Genomic DNA, 24543 nt, shown 5'->3' on the forward strand with positions numbered 1-24543 from the left:
ACTATAAGCAGGTAGGATTCATTTCCTTTTAAAAATTATGCTTGAATTCAATTACTTATGAGTATAATGGATTATAAATAACATGGTGTGCATTACTGAAATCCACTGTATTTTTCATGTGTGCAGTAATAAGGTGCAGTGTAATTTATGGTTTACAAATTTATGGACACAGAGTAATAACTCCAGACTACAGGATGTAGGATACTGTCCTTTTCAATTTCAATTTTTCCTCTAACACTGGCTAGTAAAAATTTAAGTTTTGCATTCGTGTGGCAACATCAGTACCTTATTAATAATCTCAGAACTCAGAAATCACATAATTTAAAATTATTATTATTATTTATTTTTTAAAATTATTAAATTGGAAGACATCTATGTAGCTTTTCCAGTTTATCTCCTCTTCCTACCTCTAGAAACAAGGTTTATTTATCTGGGCAAGGTGAAAATCTCTCTTTTAATAACAAAAATCTGGAAAAAGATTTTTCTCACAGGATGAAGATCTGGTATTTAATAATTCTTATATACATTTCCACTCCAAAACATTGCTTATAACTGTTATGTCCTCTTGCTTGTGAAGACAGCCAACAATTTCATATTATTGAGAATATTCTGGGGATTTTTAGGGCAGTTCCAATTAAGAGTAATATCATATGTAGAATGACTGGGGTTGAAGATGGGATCCAGCATCATGAGAAAAAAAAAATGTCTACTAAGCCCTAAGATAAGAGATTGCTCTTTGTATTTAATTTATGTAAATGAGCAAGCACCATGATTATGAAGTGTAAGGAACACTTGTGGAAGACATGAGATGGTAACGAGATCCCAAAGAGCATCTGAAGTATTGGGAAGTAAGCTTGGAGACTAATTGTCTAGATAGCACCAGGAAGAGGAAAAGACTGTAAGTATAAACATGAAGCTTTGCTCACAAGAAAGACACATTCTTACACTTTTGAGAGGATGAAGATAAGTCAACATAAAAGATAAATAAACTATTCAACACGTCTTTGTCACGATTTTAAGTTTCAATATGCTACTAGTCAGTAGCAGCAGTCCATTCCCTGAGAATGAATATCTGCATAAGAAAATCTAAAGAGTATAAAACTGCAACAATTTAATGCATTTGCATCATTTGGTCACAAACTAAACTTTTTAATGTTTGGAAGAATAAACACAGGCTTGCCCTTTCCTGTGATCTGACCTCTGGCTTTCTCTGTGGCATTTCCTTATCCAAAGGGTGACATCACGACTCCTCAGGAGAGTGGTTTGTAATGACAACCCTCTGAGCCCTACAGACCAACAGATAGATAGATACAGGCCTAGGACACATCCAGATTACTTGTAATCCTCTTCGATTCTTCCAAAAACAACCCTATGGAAATCATTCACTTCAAACACAATCTGCTATGGATGTGACACAATGAGTGGCAGCATGAAATTAACTGACAAATTGTGGAATGTGGACAATTACTATACAGAAGTTCAGATCAAAGGATGTTTGCTCTGAAAGGTATGAATTGGTGAAAATTTACTGATTACTAATATATGCTAAAGCTCTTTTCTATGTCTTCCCTAAACCACTCATTTAATCTCAGGATGTCTTGACAGGGGTCACTGCACGCATTTCATTGAAGTAGCCCAAGGTTACGGGTAAGAGACAGGGCCAAGTTCAAACTCAGGCGGTGTGACCTATCAAAAAAAGGGCTTCCTAGTTCCATCTTGGACTCCAGCTGCTAGCTTGGATGATCATCCCTCTCCTGAGAAATAGCTATCTTACCTTGACCAAGCAGGACCAGAGTAGAAAATGTATGGAAATAGTAGCTTAATTGTAATGTTTAAAGCTCTAGGAAATATTTACTTATGCCAAGCTCTATGTTTTAGTTAGCTGTTTTTTACCTTTTTAAAGTAGTACCATTATAAAATGACCATAACTCCTCTTTTTTTCTTTTTTTTTTTTCTAAAGGGATCCTTGGTCCTCTGCTGGGAATAATGAGGCAAAATATTTAATAACGCTAACAAAATTCAAAACCAGAGAACACAAAAAAAGCGACTGGAAGTCTCAGCTCACTGGCTTTTAGAACTATAAGAGACCTCAGTAGCCATTTCATCAAGAGGAATAAAGGAAGTCCACGAGAAGTCAAATGACTTGCTACAAAGGCACCCAGCATGATAACCTCATAGCTAGCGTCAGAAGCAATTTCTTCTTACTTCAATGCTCTTGCTATGCATGCAGTCACTAAGTAAAAGTGCAACATTGTTCGTTCTGTATCAAGTTGAACGGCGTATATTTTTTTCATTAATATATGCTGGACCAGACCCCCGCCTCCCAATTTTTAACTCATCCATGGGAGTGACTAAGTGGTATATCATATCTTTCAGTTTATTTGGAAGCATATACCCTTCAATAAGCTACAAGGTAAATATTTTCTCACACCCAATTAATGTCACTGAAGCCTTTCAGGCCAATGTCACCATGGCCCTCTAATCTCTCTTTATGCACACACTTGATTTTCGAGATTTTGGCCTCACTCAGAGAAGACAACAAGAGATCAGGTTTTCTATGTTAAAATGAATTTTAAACAAAAGTAGAACACTGAACAGGTAGGAATGAGCACAAGGGAGGAGATAATATCCCTCTTTTACATTTAGAGATTGCCACTAGGGTCAGACCTAAGTATTCTGAGAGCATTTCTAATAGTTGGAGTTGTTACTCTTTAAAAAACCAACCAACCAACCAACAAACAAACAAAAAATACCAAAAACTCAACTATTCAACCACTAGCATGTATTTAAATTTAAAACAAATTTAATATTCTTAAAATTTATTTTTATTTGCTGTGTATTTAAATGAAGGAAGCAGTTATGAAAATAAAAGAATAGTTTGCTTTTTCAATTCAATATTGAGTGGGCACTGAGTTAGGAAACCCTGGTAACCAGCACCGATTTTTTTGTTCTTTGTCTTTGGTTAGAATTTTCATATTCAGGAACAAGATCTCTAATCATTAAAGGTGGTAGTTGTAGCACAATATATAAATACATTGGTGGAGTGAAGGTTTGAAATTTTATCTAAGTTACCTAATCCAAACACCATTTATCATATAATGACTATTACAGGCTGAAAGTTAACATTTTGATGCGATTGGCAAGGAGCAACTTTAGTTATGATACCTTTATTCTACTAATTTCAGTATCAGTTTAGTTTTTCACTCCTTAAAATACTTTTTCACATTCCCGTATGGAAATACTTTACCAAAAATTAATCTAGTGCCTATTTTTATTTTCTTATACATCTTCTATTACTGTTAATTTTTTAAGGAGCATTTTTGTCTCTTGTTTTTAAACACCTTCCTAACCAAAATAAATGCAATAAATTACAAACGTTTTTCTTTGTTGAGGTCTTACATTCCAAACACAGTTTTTTTATTGTGCATTGCTGCAAGTAACTATATGAAAGGCTCAGAGGGCTGTACTACATTTTTATTATCCCCAGAATGCTTCTCTGGTAATATTTTTGTATTGTTTCCTAAAAATGAAGTGAATGAAAGAAATCTGTATAATTATAGGGTTTAGATATTAGATTTTCAGTTTTCCAGCATATTGGGAGGAGACTGAAAATTGGACCTCTTTCTCTTTCCCTCACCCTTCTTCTCTCCCTACTCACATATGCATACACATGCTTGCACACACATGCATGCAGACACACCATGCACACACACACACACACACACACACACAGATGAACTTCTTCTTTCAACTATACGTTTTATGGCAAATCTATTTCCAAAAGGGCTTTGTAAACAACCATGAATTTTTGGAAAATTAACATGACAACTACAGAGTTAACATTCACTTAAAAATATTCTTTGAATTACAAAAATATAAATGTTAACTTTTCATTATAAATCAGTTATGTAAAACAAGGCACATCTGTGTTTTATTAATCCTCTTTGCGTGCCACTTTTTACTTTCAATATTTAGAAACACTTGCCTTCTGGTGTTATTATTTTAGATATAACAACTTAATGGACTTTACTTTCTAACTTATTTTTCTGATTTGAAAAATGTGACCAAATAGTTATGATAGAGCATGAGACAATTATTGTCCAGACACTAAATGTTCAAATTACACTCTGTCTCTCGGATGAGCTGATAAATGAGAATCCAATTGGAGACATTATAACTAAAACAAAATCCCAAACAATCTATCCAGACATGGCATAGACACACAGAGGCAAATCCAAGATCAGCATTCCAATCCCAACCATGTTTATGGAACATTGGTCCTTCTTTTTGGGTCATTAGGCACACGAGAATATATCTTGACAACTACAGTACTGTTCTGAGGAAGCAACAACAAAATCTGGGTTCTTTAGAATCAAGTGATTAGAGGGTGCATTTCCCAGGTTGCTGAAGACCTGGGGTCTGGGCGATTAAAGGGGAGGGTGAGAGGAATGGGCACTCACAGTTGTGGCAGGTGGCCCCACTGTATCCCGTCTCCTCACAAGTGCACTGGAAGCTGTGCCACGTTTGCGAGCACTTCCCGCCATGCTCACAGTGATTGGGCACACATCTGTCAGAGAAAGAGACAAACAGAAATAAACCAACACACGAATGAGATTTATGAGTGGCCAAATTCCAAGCTGTCTGGGCAATATATCATTTCAATGCCAGGTTGACTTACTAAGGCAATTAATCCTTGTTAGTTTAAGCAGATTAATATGATCCATGATGGAAGGTGCCAAGCGCACAAAAGATGATGTATCACAAGCCTGGTGTTTCCCATTTTTGAGTAAACAGTAGAAATTAACAAACAGTGGAGAGGCTCATTTGCATATCACAGATTCATTTTGTTTTGCCTTTCCACAAAAACAAAGGCACTAGCTGAATTTCTTCCTGGTAAAGATGGAAGATCAGCCATTTTATTTCCCACCCTATTCTTTAACAAGGCCAACATCGAGTCAAAAAGGGGTAACACTGAGTTTTTCACAGGAATTTGAGTTTTTGAAATGTCATGGCAACAGGAATGAGAATATATTTGTCTTACAAGAAAATATTTTTAAGTCTTCTGTGTCTCCCCATCTGCCCTGCTGGGCAATGCAAGCCAGGTTATCTACCCAAAGCAGCACCAAGAATAATATAGAGGAAAAATGCAAGTTTTGTGTTCAAATCCTTGTTTTTCTATTTACTATGTAACCAACTGTGGCTATGTAGTTTAACCTTTCTCAATATCAGTTTCTCATTTTAAAAATGGAGTAATTTTAGCTATCTGATAAGTAGTTTTGAGGTTTGGAGGTAATGCTCATAAACTAGATAATTAATAGGAAGGAAACAGAGGGGCAACATATGGGAGCCATGAATATCTGGACCATAGCTTCCAGGGCACAATTCCCTTTTTCCTGGTCCTATCCCCTTATTTCTCCTACCAATTCCACTTTGCCACTTACCCACAACCTGATTCTTTATAGTCCTGGTAAAGAGGCTCACCGATAAAAGTATTGCTAAGAATTAACATTCACAAAAGATTTCAAGATTTTAATAAAAAAATCTGTAAAACGGAAATGTCCGCCCAGATTAAAACAGTGGGGCATCTGGGTGACTCAGTCAGTTGGGTGTCTGCCTTCAGCTCAGGTCATGATCTCAGGGGCCTGGGATTGAGTTCCGCATCATGCTCCCTCCTCAGCAGGGGGTCTGCTTCTCCCTCTCCCTCTGGCCTTCCCTCAGCTTGTGCGCTATCTCTCTCTCTCAAATAAATAAAATCTTTAAAAAGATAAAAATAAATAAAACAGTAGCATCTATAATAGTGGGCCACAGGCAATCGATTGATAAGAGATCCATACTGCAGGGGATCCCTTAGTCATAATGCCCTGGTAGCCTCCCTCTGCAAAATTTGGGAGGAATTGCTTCAGAGACAACATGTGCCAACCCTCATTCTTGATTTACCATCAGTCACACTCTCCTTTGTCATGGAACCTCCGAGTCACACATAGGAACGCTGCTCCTCTACAACTCCTTGCAAACCTTTACTCACACAACAGACATTTGTTGAACACTTGCTATGTGCACAACACCACGGGAAGCAGAAGATGAGTAAGATTGCAAGACCTCTACAGCCAACAAAAGTAAATATTCTGCAGATGTGAAAACTATCATGTGAGGTGGAAATGAGACATGCCATAATCAAGGGCAAATAATGCACAATGGAGTTACACATGAGGGATCATACGTAGATTCTGGGCACACCATAAAGCTTTCAAGTAGAGCCTCAATGACCAGACAGGATTATAAGAGAAGAAACTGAGAGGAAGAGCATTATTATAGGAAAAATACAACACAAGCAAAGGCACAGTGTTGGATTATCACGGAGTGGGGTAAAAAATCCACTCTATGGTAAAAAGGCACTTATATTCCATGCGAATTTGAACTTGGTGTTATCAAGGCTACTCAGAGGGTCCTTCTCCAAAGATCTTCTAACCTGGGTGGAGGTGGGAGGTAAGATTCACACAAAATATACCATCAGGCAGTTTGATGACTCATCAAAGGAATAGGAAAGGCTACAGGAATATGGATAGTAGAGTAGCTATCAATAGAATATAAATAAAGAGTAGAATATAAATAAGTAAAAAGTTTAGAGCATTTCCCCAGGGCCTCAAAAGGAGAGCTGAATTTTTATAATTAACATGTTGGAAATGTTCCCAGCAGGGAGAGTGAGAAAGCAATGACAGGGGGGCAGAACCATGGCACAGGCCAAGACACAGGCACCCAGGCACAGGCCCCTCTGCAGAATTCCTACCCACCGTCCTGATTCTCCAGATCATGGGATGAAGCAATGGGACAGATGCTCCAAAATCGTGGCAAACCAAAAAAAAAAAAAAAAAAAAAAAAAAATCCTTGAGACTTCAGTTCGGAATTCAGTATGTATATGCCTTTATGTGGTATATTTACTTTCTAAATGGTTGTGGGTTAATATTAGCTCAGCCTAATAGTGAAAGTAATTTACATCAGCTCATTATATCAATTAATTCAGGGGGAAGGAGTGCAGAAGTGTACTGAGTTGCAAGGGAAAACCAGGTTGGAATCTAAATGTGCTCTAAATAATGCACAAAGCAGAAAATCCACCTCTCAATGATTTAAAAAAAAAAAAAAAGACTACTGTGTACTTACACACACATGAGAAGCATATCACCATCAAGTGAGATTGACTGCGAACTCCTAAAATTCAGTATTAAGGATTTCTTTAAAAGTGATCTTTTATTTCAGTGGGATTTTAATATTTTATTTTATAATGCCTGTTCCCTATAATTTGTAGTTTTGAAACGGACACTATCCTTATGCTGATTACTGGCATTTAGTTCTTAATGGGGAGAGGTGTTTTATTTCTTTTGTGTGTGTGTGTGTGTGTGTGTGTGTGTGTTTTATTTCCCAGTGGAATCGGTTCAAATGTAATTTCGAACCCTAATCCCTCATGACTATATATATTTTTTTAAATTTTTTATTTTATTTATTTATGATAGGCACACAGTGAGAGAGAGAGAGAGAGAGTGGCAGAGACATAGGCAGAGGGAGAAGCAGGCTCCATGCACCGGGAGCCCGACGTGGGATTCGATCCCGGGTCTCCAGGATCGCGCCCTGGGCCAAAGGCAGGTGCTAAACCACTGCGCCACCCAGGGATCCCTATATATATATATTTAAATGTTGGGAGCAGTCACCAAGCAAAACAAAATGCGAATTGATCTTTCTTCTTACTTCCTGTTATTTCTTCTCCCATATCCCATAAAACCGTTTGCATAGGTCCTGTACTCTGTTATCACGTTTAGTAATTATTTGCTTGAGCATCTTGTCTCTTCTAAACCGTGAGACTCTGCATTTAGGGGTTTTTATCTTAACGGTTCTTTGCATGACAGGTGCCTCGTCCACCCTCAGTAAGAGCCTGCTGGCTGATCCACTGAAGCACTGGAGCAATGTGATGGCCAAAAAGTTTTACCAAGGGACTGAAGGAAGTTTGGAGAAAACATCCCTTTAATTGCAAAAAGTATGGATTAGTATTACTTATGATTTTAGTCTTAAATCCAGACTCTTGCTCCAGTAAACTACCAAATGTACAGTTTGTTTGACAGAAGGCCCTGGATTGGAAGTTTGAGTCTCATCAAACTTGAATCCCAATGGCTCTCACTGTGGCTACTTGAGAACTACTTGAGCAGGATCAGGATTATGCAGGGGAGAAGTTGGCAGGTGTCAAATTGATGTGATCAAAGGGCTCCAGAAGTGATGCTTCCAATTAACTCTGTCCCCAGATAGCCCAGGCATCGGAGGCTCTTTTCAGCTGGAATCATCCTTCCAGTTGTGAGCAATGCTTTCCAAAATGCTTTAGAATCAGAATGCATTTTTTTTTCCACATGAAACTGACTAATACCACAATAGGTAAAACAAATAAAAGCTAACATCTGAAAGTCACAAATATAACAATTACTTAATATAAAATCAAATACAATGAACAGAGTGGCTGTTTGGCTGTATCTAACGGTTCTAGGGAGCGTTATGGGTCACACTTGCAGTTTTATTTTACCCAGAGTGTCTCTTTTATTTCTATAGTTGATTTTAATTGCAAAGCAATTGAGAAAAATGGTATTCCCGGATATAAGAAACTGTGAATGGTACCAGATTTGTTCTCACAGCCCACTTTTGTAGATACTACGTAAACAGAGACAGCAGAAGATATTTTACTTCAAATCTAAAGGATGTTACCGTGACAGCCTAACTGAAGGCAATGGAGGTCTTCAAAACACTGTGAAAGTGCCTTCTTTTTGTTCTCTACATAAAGTGCTGAAAAGTTAAATAGAGGGTTTCAAATAAAATTCAAGCCAAATCTTTGCGTTACCTTTAAGACTACATTCGGTTCTATGGAACCCCATATAAAAACCACAGAGTGTTTTTCTGAAATACGTTCACACGATACACAAGGAGGATTAACAGTGGGGAGTTTATCTGAATGGCTTGCTGTTACTCATATCTTGAGCTACTGGTATAGAGAAGTTCTCAAACTGTCATGCGCAAAGGAGTCACTTGAAAGTCTGGTTAAAATGAAGATTCTAAAATAAATAAATAAATAAATAAATAAATAAATAAATAAATAAATTTAAAATAAAGATTCTGATTTCTTAAGTCTTGGGTTGAGTCTGAGATCTTGTCATTGTAATATGCTCCATCCACAGAGATGCTCATACAAGCTGGTCAGAGGACCTCATTTTGAATTACAAAGCTCGAGGGCATTCCTGCTTTCTGCAGTAGAAGAATAAGGACCCCAGGAGGAGAAACAACCCAAGAACGGAGGGCACAGAGGGGAGACAGCATGCAGGAGAGGCAAGTTTGGTCTATGCAGCCACTTCTCCACTCAGAGTGACAACGTAATAATCTCCTAATCTCATTTAGTAAGGTTTAATCATTTCAGAACCTGAGTTCAGACCTCATAAAATTCATCGAAAGTGAACACTGGATATAAAGGCAGCTTCTTTCACCTTAAAATTGTGTTCCATATTCTCTGAGTCAGCTGAGATAGCCCATCTGCTTAGAGGCCGGTCTGCAATATTTAATCAGCTTTCAGATTAGTACGAATTTTATACCTGCTCATTAAATATACCTTGTTCTAAACTTTAGAAAGGAAACTTCAAGTTAGCTATGGGTTATTTTGTGAAGTATAGGAAAATTATTTAGAATGATTTATAAATTACCATCCCAGTGTAAATTACCTCTTGAATTTTATTTTGTTCTTTCCACTTGGCTCCCAGTTCTATTTTGGCTTATCAAGCCAAGAAATTCATTTAGAAAGTTTGATTTCTTAAATGCTATTTTTCATACTCCTGACTCTCAGAGCTATTTCCACAATCACGGCACAGTTTTCTTCCATATTACCGTCAATATCGATCTCAACAATATTTTAGTACTTTTATTTTCATACTAATTAGATTTCAATTTTAGTTGAAGGCATACTCTCTATGGAGTATATATCATTGCCTTACCTTTTTTCCTGTTCAAACTGAAATTATATAGAGAGGTGATCACAATTCCAGCAACTAATTTAGTATTTCATTACTACATAACTTAATTTTATAGTTGTACAACCAGAAAACCTAATGTTATATTGATGGTGCTACTTCAACAAGTATTTATTTATGGAAATATTTAAATGCAGAGATATTTATTATACTCCCTGCATTATGCCCAAAGTTTCCATTAAGAATATTCAAGCATATTTGGTCTGCATCTTTCCAACAATTATACATTTCTAGATTAACCATATCCATCATTAATTGTAGTCTTACTATGTAGACTCCTGAAAAATAATGTCTCTTGTAATAAGCCTGACTTCACTTTATTTTACTTTGTTAATTTCCTTTGAGTTAGAATTTTACAATGCATTTCCCGTTATTTTACGAATAAAACATCTTTTAAGAGATCACAGGCTCACAGGAGGAGAGAGACTTGCAAGATCATTAATTCCTTCACCTGTCTCCAGGTCCAATTGTATTTAACCTAGATAAATAACAGTAAGCTCTTTTTAATCAGTCAAGACACTCTAAAACAAACTCTGGAGAAACAAAGAATAAGGACAGTTTTATCCTCGAGAAACTGTATTTATTCATCAAAATGTAATTGGCAAGTCAGGTCTCTCTCTATGCCTGATATTAAAAATATTGGTACTGAATTAAGATAATATATCACTATTATATGAGTACACTGAGATTTATGGGAAAGTCAATCTTTGAAGGAAGCGCAGATTCAGGTTAGCCTGAAAGAAAGAGAAGAACCTTTCTACATGGAGGGAACGCAAAGGCTTGTGACCAGTATGAATAAATGTAAAATGTGGCTGGAGAACAATGAATTGTTGAGTTTGGCCGGAGCAGAGAGCTTGCATCCACCTTGAGGATTACAGCAGAAAGTTGAAGATGTCTGGCCAATGGCCCTTTCCCCATTCTTCCTTCCTATCGTAACTCTGATTTGTTCAGGTCTCTTCTCTCCTTCATGTGGCCATATGCTTTTGGAAGGGAGACTATCCCAGTCTCCGAGGGAAAAGAAGTAAAGAATCTGGCTTCTTAATGATGCCGACTTAACCTATTGCACATTGTTCCCCCAAATCTATGATCTCCTTCTTTTACAGCAAAAGGATTTATGTCTTTAGAGCCACCCAGCTAAAGACACCATTTTCCAGGGTCCTTTTAATTTACTTGGGGGTGTGGCGGGGAAGGTTTGTGACCAAGCTCGCTGGAAGAGTGCAATATTTTGGGATAAGCCCTGAAAGGAAAAAGATCTGCAGTACTATTGCTTTTCTGTCACTCCTGGTCTCATTCCTAAAATCAATCTATGATGGTGAGACCTGGAAAAGGCATCTCTGCACACAAGAGGACGACAAGGGACATTTTTAAAGAGTCTGGTTTCTGAATAACATTCCAGCCCTGGGCCATCGATTCAAATGCTTCCTGGCCCCATCTGGCCCCTACTTGTCAAGTGTTGAAGTTCTCAGCTCAGTCCTTGATTCTGTCTCTGGCTCCAAGCTTCTTTCACTGGTTCAGACTTCCACAGAGACCTTCGGACCCGTGTATCTAACTGGCTTCTTGACATAACCAAGATGTATCAGAAGCATCACAAAGGGAGTTAGTTTACCCCTTAACCTTCTTGCTCTTCTGTTCAGCCTCATCTCAGTTAATGGCACCATCTATCGGGTGGCTCATCTCAGAAAACGCAAGTTATTCTTTATATCCCACTTCCTGTGGCTTCTACAACAACCATCAGCAAGGCTTTGTGAATTAAAATTCAAAATCTTGCCTCAGATTTGTCCACATTCTGTGTTTCTACCTACTCATTTATTTTTTTTATTATTATTATCTATTCATTCATGAGAGACACAGAGAGAGAGGCAGAGACATAAGCAGAGAAGCAGGCTCCCTGTGGGGAGCCCGACACAGGACTCGATCCCAGGACCCCTGGACCATACCCTCAGCCGAAGGCAGATGCCACCCAGGTGTCCCTCACCCTACTCATTTCAGCCCACCTCAACTTTTTTCTGGATTACGGTGTTTCCTTACTCATCTTCCCCTCTCTGTTCTCGCCTTGCTTTAAATTATTCATAACAAAGTGCCAGAGTGAACTTTACCATTTTGTCACACTACTGTTTAAAGCCTTTTGATGGACTCTCATCTCCCTTGGGAAAAGTTGGAACTCCTGCCCATCTTTGCACGATCTGCTCTGCCTGCTTCTCTGTTGTCATAATCTGTGCTCCTCTTGCTCCTGCCATGTTCTCATGACACCTTTTGCTTTTGCTTCCCCAGTGGGTCATCCTCTTTCCCTCATGCCTTTACACACACATTTCCTTTTTTTTCTAATGCACACTTTTCCCCAATCTTCACAGAAAAGTTTCCTTGGTTTTCTTTAGTTCTCACTTTCCATGTAACTTTTTTTCAAAGTGGTCTCCTCTGACTTTCCAATATGAAGTAGTCACCACCCTCATGTCCACCACCATTTTTTGCTGTCTTTTTGATCTATCACAAGTTCTAATTATGCACCGATTCATTTCTTTGTTGTCAGGCTTCTCTTTGGACTACGTTTCCCATGATGGCAGGGACTATGTCTGTTTCCCACTCTTTATCCATTAACTGGAATTCTGTCTGGCATTGAGTAGTTGCGCAATAAATAACTGTTGAGTGAATTTTGCGTAAGAGAATTATCAGCCCATTTAGATAGTTGGAAATAACTTTGCAGTACCATTTTCCTAGTATATGAATGCAGAAACAGAGACTGTCTCAGACTGTTGTGCTTTAAGTGAGTTAATGGATCATCTGGTCCATTTCTCTCAAATCTGTCATGTAAACGTAATACCATTATACAATAAGGCAAACAGTCTGACCAAAGGCTTTACCTATTTCTGCCTCTACCAGAATGCTATCTTATTTGTAGCTGAAGGAAACACACATCTAACAGAAGCCCTTTAATCTGAAAAATAAGTGAAGTTTTCATATATTGATATAACTATTAGGATAGCAAGCTCAAACTTGGCAAAACCCATTAGTCAAGCAAAGACAGTATTTTGACAAGTTAATTAATATCAAGAAATATAAAAAGAATAATAAAATAATGGTTAATATAAGAATAAAAGTCCATAAATTTATGGGTTTCTTTTATTAAGAGTACAGTATGAGTAACTTTTATAGGATACTATAAAATTATATTTTTATGATTTAGATGATGAGATATTTTAAAGGAAGTGATATTATTAACAAAATTACCATGAAACCAATAGTTAAATTATTTTACAGTTTGTGCTTCCAAACACATCCATGCAATTTCATTATTCAAAAAAATGCTCTGAATAACGGTTTAGGAAAATTTGCACAAAAATATAATAGTTGAAGTGCAATGTCCTTTTAATTGGTTCGCCACTTCTTACAACCCTGAAATAAGACCGACCACATCCCTTTAATAGGCATCACTGCATTCTGATCTCTCAAATACTAATTATTGAAAAGCCATTTAAAATGTCCTATTTTCAGTATGGTCAGGTATAAAAAGTACCATACATGATAAAACCAGTATTCTATAAAACATACACAAATGGTTTAGAAAAGCCTATATAGAATATGTTCACTTAAAGAAAAAATATTCACCCAAGGCAGAAATGTATATAAGAGATCCTTGCTCTCCAGATATCAATATGGCAACATTTTCACTTATGCCACACACACACGTACACACACACACACACACAAGCTACATTATATTAACATTTAAAAATATCTATATTCAAAACAAACAAATGAAAAGCAGATTCAGACCGACAAATACGGAGAACAAACTGACAGTTGTCAGAGGGAGGATGAGTGGGTGGCAGGCAAAATGGATGAAGGGGTAGTGGGAGATAAAGACTTCAGTTCTGGAGAACATAAATCACGAGGATGGATGGGACGTCTGGGTGGCTCAGAGGTTGAGCATCTGCCTTTGGCCCAGGGCGTGATCCCGGGGTCCCGGGATTGAGTCCCACATCAGGCTCTCTGCAGGGAAGCGTGCTTCTCCCTCTGCCTGTGTCTCTACCTCTCTTTGTGTGTTCCTCATGAATAAATGAACTCTTTTTAAAAAATCACAAGGATGACAGGTACAGCATAGAGAATACAGTCAATCAACAGTATTGTAATAACGTTGTACGGTGACAGATGGGAGCTCCACTTGTGAGGATAACACGCTGTATGGAGAAGTTGAATCACTATGCTGTACACCTGAAACTAATGTGTGTCCTTTCTTCCCAAATAAAGCAACTGAAAAGGAAAATGCCTATTCAATGTGGACTTTGTATCCAGGAAACTCAGTAAGGTTTGCTTCGAGCTTCCTTCCAAAATAGAAAAATACAGTAAACAGTGAAGAACTGAACAAAGGAAGAAATTTCATGATTACAGAATTTATTAAGTGAAAACTCCCCTAGCTTTGGAATACCAGATATCAGGGTATTCCTAAGACACAGAGACATTTGATCCAAGACTTTGAAAACTAGAACTAACCCTGTCAAACTGGAGGATCTGATAAAATAATATAGTGATGAGGATTAGAATCTGTTCAGATGCTGGTCATAAACCCACTGCTTTATGCTTGAGTTGAACAAGTTAGTACCATGTATACAGGTTCTAACTTTTTGAAGTCAGCAGTCTAGAAATGAACTTAAATCTCCCTACAAGAGTAAACTCTTCATGAATATACAATCTTTGGGAGGGACTGCTGTCACCACTATCATTTTAAAAAGCTGTGGGTAGATAGCAAGAAACCTCAAATGAAATACATACAAGGGAAGAATTATTATAATTAAGCTCCATTTTCATGCAGATTATTTACACAGTCTCAGAAATACAATGTTATATCCAATTCCACTAACAGTGTGGGGGATCTTTAATTTTTGCTCCAAACCTTAAATTAATAACATTATGACTATGATGACATGAAATTATTATATTATTTGGTTGCTGAGTTTTTGTCATTGTTTTTGTTTGTTTGTTTGTTTGTTTTAGATTTTGGTTTAATTCTAAAATTCACATCCATTTACTTCTGGGTTCAAAAAAAAATTCAAAGCCACTGAAATAGAATGGTCAACGTTTAGAGCTAGAAAGAATAACTGAGCTGGTCATTTACTCCTCTTGTTTTACAGATGAAGAAATTAAAAACTGGAAATTGAGTGAAATTAATGAGCCCAAGGTTACAGGGCATATTTATGGCATAGTTTGGACTTGGGTACAAATGTTTGTCTAGTAATTTTTTAAAATTTTTATTTATTTATGATAGTCACAGAGAGAGAGAGAGAGAGAGGCAGAGGGAGAAGCAGGCTCCATGCACCGGGAGCCCAACGTGGGATTCGATCCTGGGTCTTCAGGATCGCGCCCTGGGCCTAATGGGGTGGGGAATTTGAAAATGTACTCAGGAAAATAGGACAATTATCCTTTATGAGGCCAGAGGATTCTAGGATAATAGTCCATGACATACAATTTTGTTTTATCCCATCATTATTTCACTCTAACACTAGATTCTATATTTCTTTAGGTCAGTTGTCTCTATAAGACTTGGATCAGTGCTCCTGAGACATAGTAGGCCTTCAGTAAATGTGTGTTGATAAATTACTGAATGGAAGAAAATCACAGAAGAAATTTTTCTCATCTATCATACATGTCCCAGAACAAAAATAATCAAACAGCTTTCAGGTTGTAGAAAGTTAAGAAAAAAAAGCAAAATAAAACAGAACAAAACACCCACACTTAACACCTCCTTTGGAGATGCATATAATCATGATCAAACATACGGAACAGTTTTCCAAAGGTCTCACAGCTTGTTTTTGCCAGAGATAAAAACTCTGATTAATATCTTTACTCAGTGTCTTCCAGGGCTCATACTTATTTCATTTTATGTTAAAAAATAATAAAGGATTCCAGTGCTCAAATCTGATCTCATATATGTCAATAAATAGTTCTTGCATCATAGTCTAATATCTTGTCTTCGTAAAGACTGTTTAACAATGTGCAATTCAAATATAATCTTATAATTTTTTGTATACTTAGCACTTTCAAAATAAATATGTTCATTGGCTGAACAGGTTCTTTGATATGTTTACTGCAAGGCAGTCTCCAGTTGATTACCCACTATTATCACTATTTATGGTAATACTTGGGTAAGCAAGAATACAGAAATAAATCATTTCAAATTGTTCTCACTTAGGGCTTTAACTCATTTCTACAAATCCTGGGCAGCATGGTGTAGCATAACTATCTCATTAATTTGATTCTGTTCCAAAATGAAATGCTGAAGATTATCCTACTTGTCTTTGTGTAGAGTTGAGTATGTTGTTATTGTTAGGGCTCTATATGAGAATTTACATTTTAACCAAAAAATGAAATCAGTAGTATAAGTAAATTGACTAATGTTATCAAGGGTTGGAAAATGAAGTGTTTTCCAGAGACGTTGTCTTCTAATGTTCACTGCAGAAATAACTAATGAAACACAGACAATATTTTATACCTTGTTTGTAAATGGAAAGAATTATTGAGCACCTATTATGTTCCGTGCCATGTATGAAGACTCAGAGAGTCTAAGTGAATAGGTAAAATCAACTCCCTGTAGTAAGTGTTATTATACAAACATGAACAAAATACTCTGGGAGATGCAGATAATTATGCACATGACGCTGTGGCGGTGGTGGGGTGGGTAGTCAACATGGAAGTTCAATGGACATGGTGCTTGAGATGTTTGCAGGATGGGTAAGAGTTAAAAATCTAAGAAGGAACTCCTACATGTGAGAGCAGGGTGGGCAAGAGTAAGGAGAAAGGTTTTTAACAGCGTGGTAAATTATGCATAGCAGGAACCTAGAACTTTAAGAGCAAAGCTAAGGAGAGGTAAAAGGTACTTTAATTATTTTTACATATGACTAATAATGGTATTATATATTGGGCAGATGTTATGTTGTTCACATTTCTGGTAGTTAACTCTCCATTCACTTACATGCTGTCAGCTCCTAATTAGGTACTTCATCTTTTATCTAGTTTTAAGTTCAGAAATCAAGATAGTGCAAGGATTTGACAGTAGGGCTCTATTGGAATTATCACTGTTCTATGATAGGTATCATAAATTATTTGTAACAGCATTATAAAGTTGAATTTTATATTTATAAAATAAAATCGTTATTCTACTATTCCTCAGTTCACTAGAAACAGAAAAAATATATAGTAAGTAAAAAAACAAGGCATTCATTAATGACGATCATTCAATTCATGAATTTGAAGTCAAAAAGAGCCCTCACTCAACATTTCAAGTGTAGATTGGAGTGGAAATTATGGAGATGTTTACAGTTTTTTTTTTTTCAAACCGAGAATAATTAAATTTCAGAATTCCCCCAAAGCTGGACTACTTTCAAGAAAATCATTCATCTCGAGTGGAAATAATTTTAAAGAAAGTAATAACAATGAAAATCTAACTGTTTTATTAACAGGCACTTGACTTTATAAATGGTCATGAAATAATTTGGCATGCTTCATTTTAATTACAAACAGCTCATTTCTACAGATTTATTATCTTACTTAAAAGTGGTCTGATTGCCCTATAGAAAAACTGATAGGCTATAATTTGCTTCTGGTTAGAGGGTTTTGATCGTACTATTCTCTCTAAGCTGTTATGACATTATGTTTATGTTGAAACACTGGGGTTTTTCTCACTGTTTCAGATAATTAATAAACTGTGGGGTTTTAAGGGGCTTTGCCTCAGTAGCAAAAATGTATTCCCAAACCTAATTACTCAAGTCTAAACCTGAGTTTGCTGCTGAGCATTTAATTTAATTTTTTTAAGTGTCGATTATTTTTGTCACTACAGCAAAGCAGATCTCGGAAATATTTCCTTTTCAAGTGGAGTGACAAGTTTCCATCTATATCTGTATATTGAAAGACAAGCACAAGTCTTTAGCATCTCCCTTCCATGTACATCTAGAAATTCATTTCTGGTTTGTCATGATTGAGGTTAACTTAGGGTAAGTTAAGTTACCATAAGAGATAAGTTACCATAAGAGAAATCTCCCCCACCACGAGAAAAAAACAAACAAGAATTCTGCTCCAAAGTAATAAGTAAATGTATTCAGCCTAGCAATCGGCTAAGTAAAAAAATAAAAATTTCTGCTTGACCGCCCTAGATAGAGAGCAATGAAGTAAAATTCTGTTCCCGAGCCCCATGTACACCCAGTTGCAGTGATAGATGCTTTAGGTAGGATCTTACAGTTAATGCCAATTTTCTGTAGGTGAAACTTATAGGAATGACACTGCAAAAACAAAAACAAAGAACCTTTATAAGAAAAATAAGTACACTGGTTCTTCTCTGATGGGCACAGCTGACCTAGGTACACTCAAAGCTCAATTCCAAAATGATTTAACTTCAAAATTAAGGTTAGTTTAAAGGAAAGTTTAAACCAAACGAGACAACATGAGCGAAACAACTTTTCTGCATATACTCAACTGATGAGACCATAGCTCGGTGGGAGGTAGGGGGGAAGGGGGGCAGTTCTGTTGCTTGAATGCCTTCACACACCCCAACACACGTATGAGGAGTTGCCTACTTACTGCAGGAGGGATATGGCACGGGTAATGTACTCACAAGCATCCTCCTGCTTCAGAAGCAGAGGTTTTAGAAGCTATACTGGACTTCAGGGCTATAAAGCAAATATGCACTCGCACTGTTGCTGGGATTATAAGATCGGGTCCTAGCTCCCCTCTGGGAAGAATCCCCACTGACCCCTGCGCAACCACAAGATGTTTTCTAGACAGTCTATTAGTTTCTCATTGCTGCTCTAACAAGTTGCCACAAACATAATGACTTAAAGCAACAAAAATTTATTATCACACAGTGCTGGAGGTCCGAAGTTTAAAAATGTGTGTGCAAGGCTGCTTGCCTTTTGGAGGTTTTAGAGGAGAATACATTTCCTTGCTCTTTCAGCCTCCAAGGCAGCCCACTTGCCTTGGGGCCCTTCTTGCAGTCCAAAGCCACCAGCATGGGATCCCCCTCCTCTCCGATCTCTACTTCTGTCCTGACTGTTCTTGTATCTTCACTCCAGCTCTAACTCTGTAGCCTCTCTCTGAGAAGGACGCTGGTGATTACACTGGGCACACTCAGATAAACCAGGATAATCTCTCCCTCTCAAAATCCTTAATTTATGCACACCTGCAAAGTCCCTTTATTATGGAGGGTGACATGGTCCCAGGTTCATCAGGATGCCATTAGGAGGCTCATTATTCTGTCTAGCACAGCTAGAGAGCTGCTTTTCTAAGGGAATCATGGATTCAGAGGTACAAGACAGCTCCCTCAGCTTTCAGACAGAATATGGAGAGAGCACAGAAGAAGAAATGCAGAAATGGAATGATAAACCAGAGAGCTGGGGGATCCCTGGTGGCCCAGCGGTTTAACACCTGCCTTTGGCCCGGGGCGTGATCCTGGAGACCCGGGATCGAGTCCCACATCAGGCTCCCTGCATGGAGGCTTGCTTCTCCCTCTGCCCGTCTCTCTCTCTCTCTCTCTCTCTCTCTCTCTGTCCCTCCTGAATAAATAAATAAAATCTTAAAAAAACAAACAAACAGAGAGCTGTGCTCTTTGGATGGTAGGCACTAGCCAAATGTGAATACTTTAAATTAATGAAGATTAAATAGAATTAACAACCGAGTTCTTCAGTTGTGCTAGCCATGTTTCAAGTGCTCAGTAGCCACATATGGCTAATGGCTAACATATCAGAGGGTACAGATATACATTATCTCCATCACTACAGAATATTCTGGACAAATTGGACAGTACCACTTAAGGGTATTATTCTGGGCAGAGCAAATCATAATACAGTGGCAAATGGGAAAAAATCTGCATCATGATTCTTGATGCATGATTCATGATGCAGCAACTTAAAAATTGCTTATATTTGTGATTTCTGGTAGTATTAATATGAAGAATACATCAGTTGGTAACTATTATCGCCATTATTAAAAGTGTAATGAGCTAATGATCTCTTCTATAGAGTGAGAAAATAATAATAAAACTATGGTGAGTTTTGAGGTTTTACAAAGGCAGATCTGAAAATTTCCTAAAAGAATACATAATCCAAGACAAAGAGAAAGGCCCAGAGAAGGGCTGAAAATGTGGTCAAAATGTGACAAACAAACAAAATAATTGCATCCCTGTTGGAAAACTAGTGACTTCAAGAGTGAAGGATAGTCAGAATATACTTTTCTTTTCTGCTTTTAAAAAATCTATGTAGCATAGATATTGCTTATGTATGTATGTGTTTACATACGCATTTATTTATTTGGTTTTCTTTGTTTATAATTTGCATGGACCCAGCATCATAAATAACTAATAATTAAAAATAATTAAAAGTCCTCCTTGCTTATGCAAAAGACAAACTGCCTGCAAGGAATGAAATTACTAAATATTAAGTTTTTTTTTAATCTTTAAAATTGTATTGTGATCTATTCTTTTATATCTCTACTCCCCATAGGAAGCAAATCCAGGGGAAGGAGATTTCGGACATTGAAAGCAATTTTAAACTAAACAAATGGATTTTCTGTCAACTAAAATGGAGGAGTAGAATAAGTACAGAATTCGTAACAATTTATGTATGCATATATATATATATATATATATATATATATATGCAGGTATATTTTAGTATGAATTAAAATGACAGAGCAAAACTGTTTCCTGAGAAGAAAGACTTTGTGCTAAAAGTCAAGGGGTTTCAAATCTCTGTGACTCTAGCTTTACAGAGTTTAAGAAAAAAATTCTCCAAGACTTTCTGCTTTTCTCAAAATTGTCTTGATTCTAAAATGTGATTCCAAGAGTTTTACAGGACACGATCACCAGAAATTCCTCATTCCCTCATTTTGCTCATTTATTAATTCAACACACATTCACTGGCTGCCCGTGATGGGACAGCTATAGTTTTAGGCTCTCAGAATGTAATAATGAAAGGAAAGAAAGAAAACAGAAAAGCATTCTTTCCATTATCATTAAGATATCTCTACTGGGAGAAGACAAATAACATACAACTAAATATATGTCAGCAAAAAAGCAAGGTCTGGGGACTATAGAACAGTAAGGCTTTTTTGATGAAGTGGCATTTGTCCAGGTGGTCAAGGCTGAGGGATATGGTGGGTAGAGAACCTCTGGCTGAAAACAGAAACCAAAATGACTGAAGGAGGAGCATATTGGTAGAAGTAGAACAAATGACATTCTTACTGATTTTTGGTGAACCTTAATTGCCACCTTCCAATTCGTGAGTGGTACAGAACTCCCTAATGACTTCCAACATTATTTTTTCACCTGTTTTTGTTCCCTTTATTCTTCTCCTCTTGCATCTTGTCTTTCTTAACATGATACAGTGAAATGAGAGGCATTTAGATTTGGCTTTGGGGGATAGAAGTGGGAGAACAAAGGAAAATGTCAGAGAAAAAAGAAAGGTCTCGGTTTTGATTCCATACTGGAAGTTGAAATACTTCTTAACTTTTGAGTGATTTTGAGCAAAAGATAAGATCAGATAGGAAATATTGGTAGAATATTTACTGACCACAGTCCCCACAGCACTGCTTTGCCCGGTCTCTCCACTCCCATTCCCAAATAATTCTATAAGCCTTCTGGTTAACCTTCTCCCACTTGCTCAATTAAGCCACTGCCCTCTAATTCCAACCATTAAGATTATACATCCTTCTTGGGGCGCTGGGGTGGCTTAGTTGGTTAAGTGTCTGACTGTAGGTTTTGGCTCAGGTCATGATCTCAGGGTCTCAGGTCGTAACATCTAACCTCAAGTCAGGCTCTACACTGGGCTTGGAGCCTGCTTAAGATTCTCTCTCCCTCGTCCTCTGCCTCTCCCCACTCCATCTTTCTCTAAAAAGAGAGAGAGAGAGAGAAAGAGAAAGAGAGAGAGAATAGTGCCTCATCCACATGGTTAGAGATCTAAATGTCTATTATATTTGTCTAATTTATGTAGAACCATTTATATCAATGCTTTATCTTTTCAGGTTCCCATCACATCCTACCTTTTTTCTTTTTTTTCTGTGATTAATTTTTCTAACACACCACTTCTCTTTTGACCCTGGTCCTCATTTTAAAATTTTCATTGATGTATAATTAACATATAACATATATGATGTTATATATGTGATTTGACACATCTATACATTACTCAGTATTCACCACAATATGATTTGCTACCATTATCACCCTACAAATTTATTACAGTATTCTTGATGATATTCCCTATGCTGTATTTTTCATCTCCGTGACTTATTTATTTTATAACTGGAAGTTCATACCTCTTAAACCCTTTTATCTATTTTGCCCATCTCCCCAACCCCCCCCCCCCAAATCTTCATAAGAACCACCTTCAAGTTCTTCCATTGGATTTTGTCCCTTTTCCCTTCTATAGAAACATAAGATCTTATTGTTCTCTGCACATACCACATTTGCCCCATCTCCCAAATGAAAAAAAAATATTGGAAACTATTATTATCTGAAATTGAGGTAAGGAGTTTTTCTCTTCCCTTTTATTACATCTTCAAACCTGCTTTTATTTAATTATATATAGGCTATTGATTTCTCTATGTTAACGTTATGCCCTACTATTTTATTAAATTATCTCTTTGTATCTAGTAGTTGTTCCATTGATTTTTCTCAGTTTTTCAGATAAATAATCATATCATCTACAAATAGAGGTAGTTTTATCTCTTTCTTTTCAAGTTGTAATACCTCTAATTGCTTTCTTTGTTATCCGTCTCCAATAGAAAGTTAATTCATAGTAAAATTAGCGGGCAGAATTACCACATTTCAGTGGGAATGCCTCTAATGTTGCCCTTTATGATGGATGCTAGCTGATTGCTGGCTTTTGGAGAGAGAAATATAGATTTAAGTATGGATACAGACACACACACACACACATATAAGATCATGTTAAAGGAGCATTCATCAATTCCTATTTAACAATGATTTTTCTGCTTTCGCTTTAGTTTTATTAAAAAAAGCCTGGTACTGAATTTTGTCAAATCCCTTTCCAACATCCTTGGGAACTGTTTTCTCATTGGCTTTATTTATGTAATGATTCATATCACTAGATTTCCTAATGGTGAATCATTTTTGCATGTCTGGAAAAATCTTTGCATATTTGTGATACAAGTTTTTTTATAATGTGCTGTTGAATTCTGTTTAATCTTATTTTATTTAAGATATTTGCATTGATGCCTATAGGTGAGAGTAGTCTGAGGTTTTTGTTTTGTTTTTTTATCTTTGTTTTGATAAAATCTTTGTCAGATTTGCCATTATTGAAATTACTTCACAAAATGCATATGGAGGTTGTCCTCTGTTTCTATACTCTGAAATAGTTTAAATCAAGTTTTTCTTTTTTATCCATAGTTTTATTCAAGCTTCCCGAAAAGCTATTTGTTCATTTAAATTGATTTAAACTGAGATGATAGGGCTAGAAATGGAGAAATAAGTCATGGAGATTGTAAATAGCACGAATTTTTGACATTGAACGATCTGAAAACAGTGAATTCTGACACTGTTAATTATTACATGTATAACCTGAGCAAATTACTTAATTTTTAAAGGTCTTTGGTTACTCGCTACTGAGTGGGAATTATAATACCTGACAGGTTTATAATGATAATCTTAGTGTTGATCTACTAGTGCACACAGAAATACTGAAATTATTGTTGCATGTAACTGATGCCCGATTTCAGGGATTACTCAATTTATAAAAGGTTGAAGAGAGATTAAGAGATGAAAATGAAAATGCATGGGATAGAAGCTTACAAGAACCAAGTCTACTTCTGTGATATTAAGCTCCTTCTACTTTTAGAAGATGTAGAGCACCTAGCATTAATGAGATGGGTGATCAGAATGTCAAAGTTGAGGACAGGGGTGCATATCTATCACTGCAGAAAAATATTTCCTGAGGTCATCGGAAGCACACAAAAGGCCAGCTTCTCCAGGGCATGCAGTCAACTCTTGCACACCAAAAATAAGATTAAAGACCATGATCCTGTCAAATGGGGGATCGGCCTCTCAAATGGGATTTTAAAATACAGATCTTCCACAGTGAACACTGGCAGACCCAGTGTTATTAAAGGTCGTCAGGATGTTTTCTTAAAGTTGCAGTGTTGGCAGCTTTATCATGAGCTCTGACCCTTCAGGTATATCTGCTGCAGGACTTTTATTAAAATCCTGTTCACTTCACTTGTGTCAGAAAAGAAAAGCTAAGGCTTCTTGAAGGTTAATGGGCTCCGAGAGAAGCTTTCTTTTAGCCATTCCGGTGTTCGGTTTATAAACCACCCAATGCACCCCTGATGAAGCAGCACCAATCCTGCTTAGATTTTAAATCCTTAAATTAAATTTTGTTGTGTTCTTGAAGCTACAGGGCAAATACTCAGAAGTCATAGCCCTGGTGGAAACTGTCCTGGCAATATGGATATACTTGTGATTTTGCTCAAATATGAAACTATCTCCCAAATAGATGTCCTA

General features: G+C 36.9%; 1 protein-coding gene across 1 annotated transcript in view; it reads right to left on the reverse strand.

Moving 5' to 3' along the window:
• CNTNAP2 (contactin associated protein 2) overlaps positions 1–24543 on the reverse strand; it is a 2034882-nt gene that overhangs the window by 819762 nt on the left and 1190577 nt on the right. The window contains exon 11 of the mRNA XM_038559273.1: positions 4461–4567. Within this exon, the coding sequence (XP_038415201.1) occupies positions 4461–4567 (107 nt within the window). The remainder of the gene's footprint in view (positions 1–4460; positions 4568–24543) is intronic.

This window comes from Canis lupus, chromosome 16 (genome assembly GCF_011100685.1).
Source record: "Canis lupus familiaris isolate Mischka breed German Shepherd chromosome 16, alternate assembly UU_Cfam_GSD_1.0, whole genome shotgun sequence".
Lineage (NCBI taxonomy): Eukaryota > Metazoa > Chordata > Mammalia > Carnivora > Canidae > Canis > Canis lupus.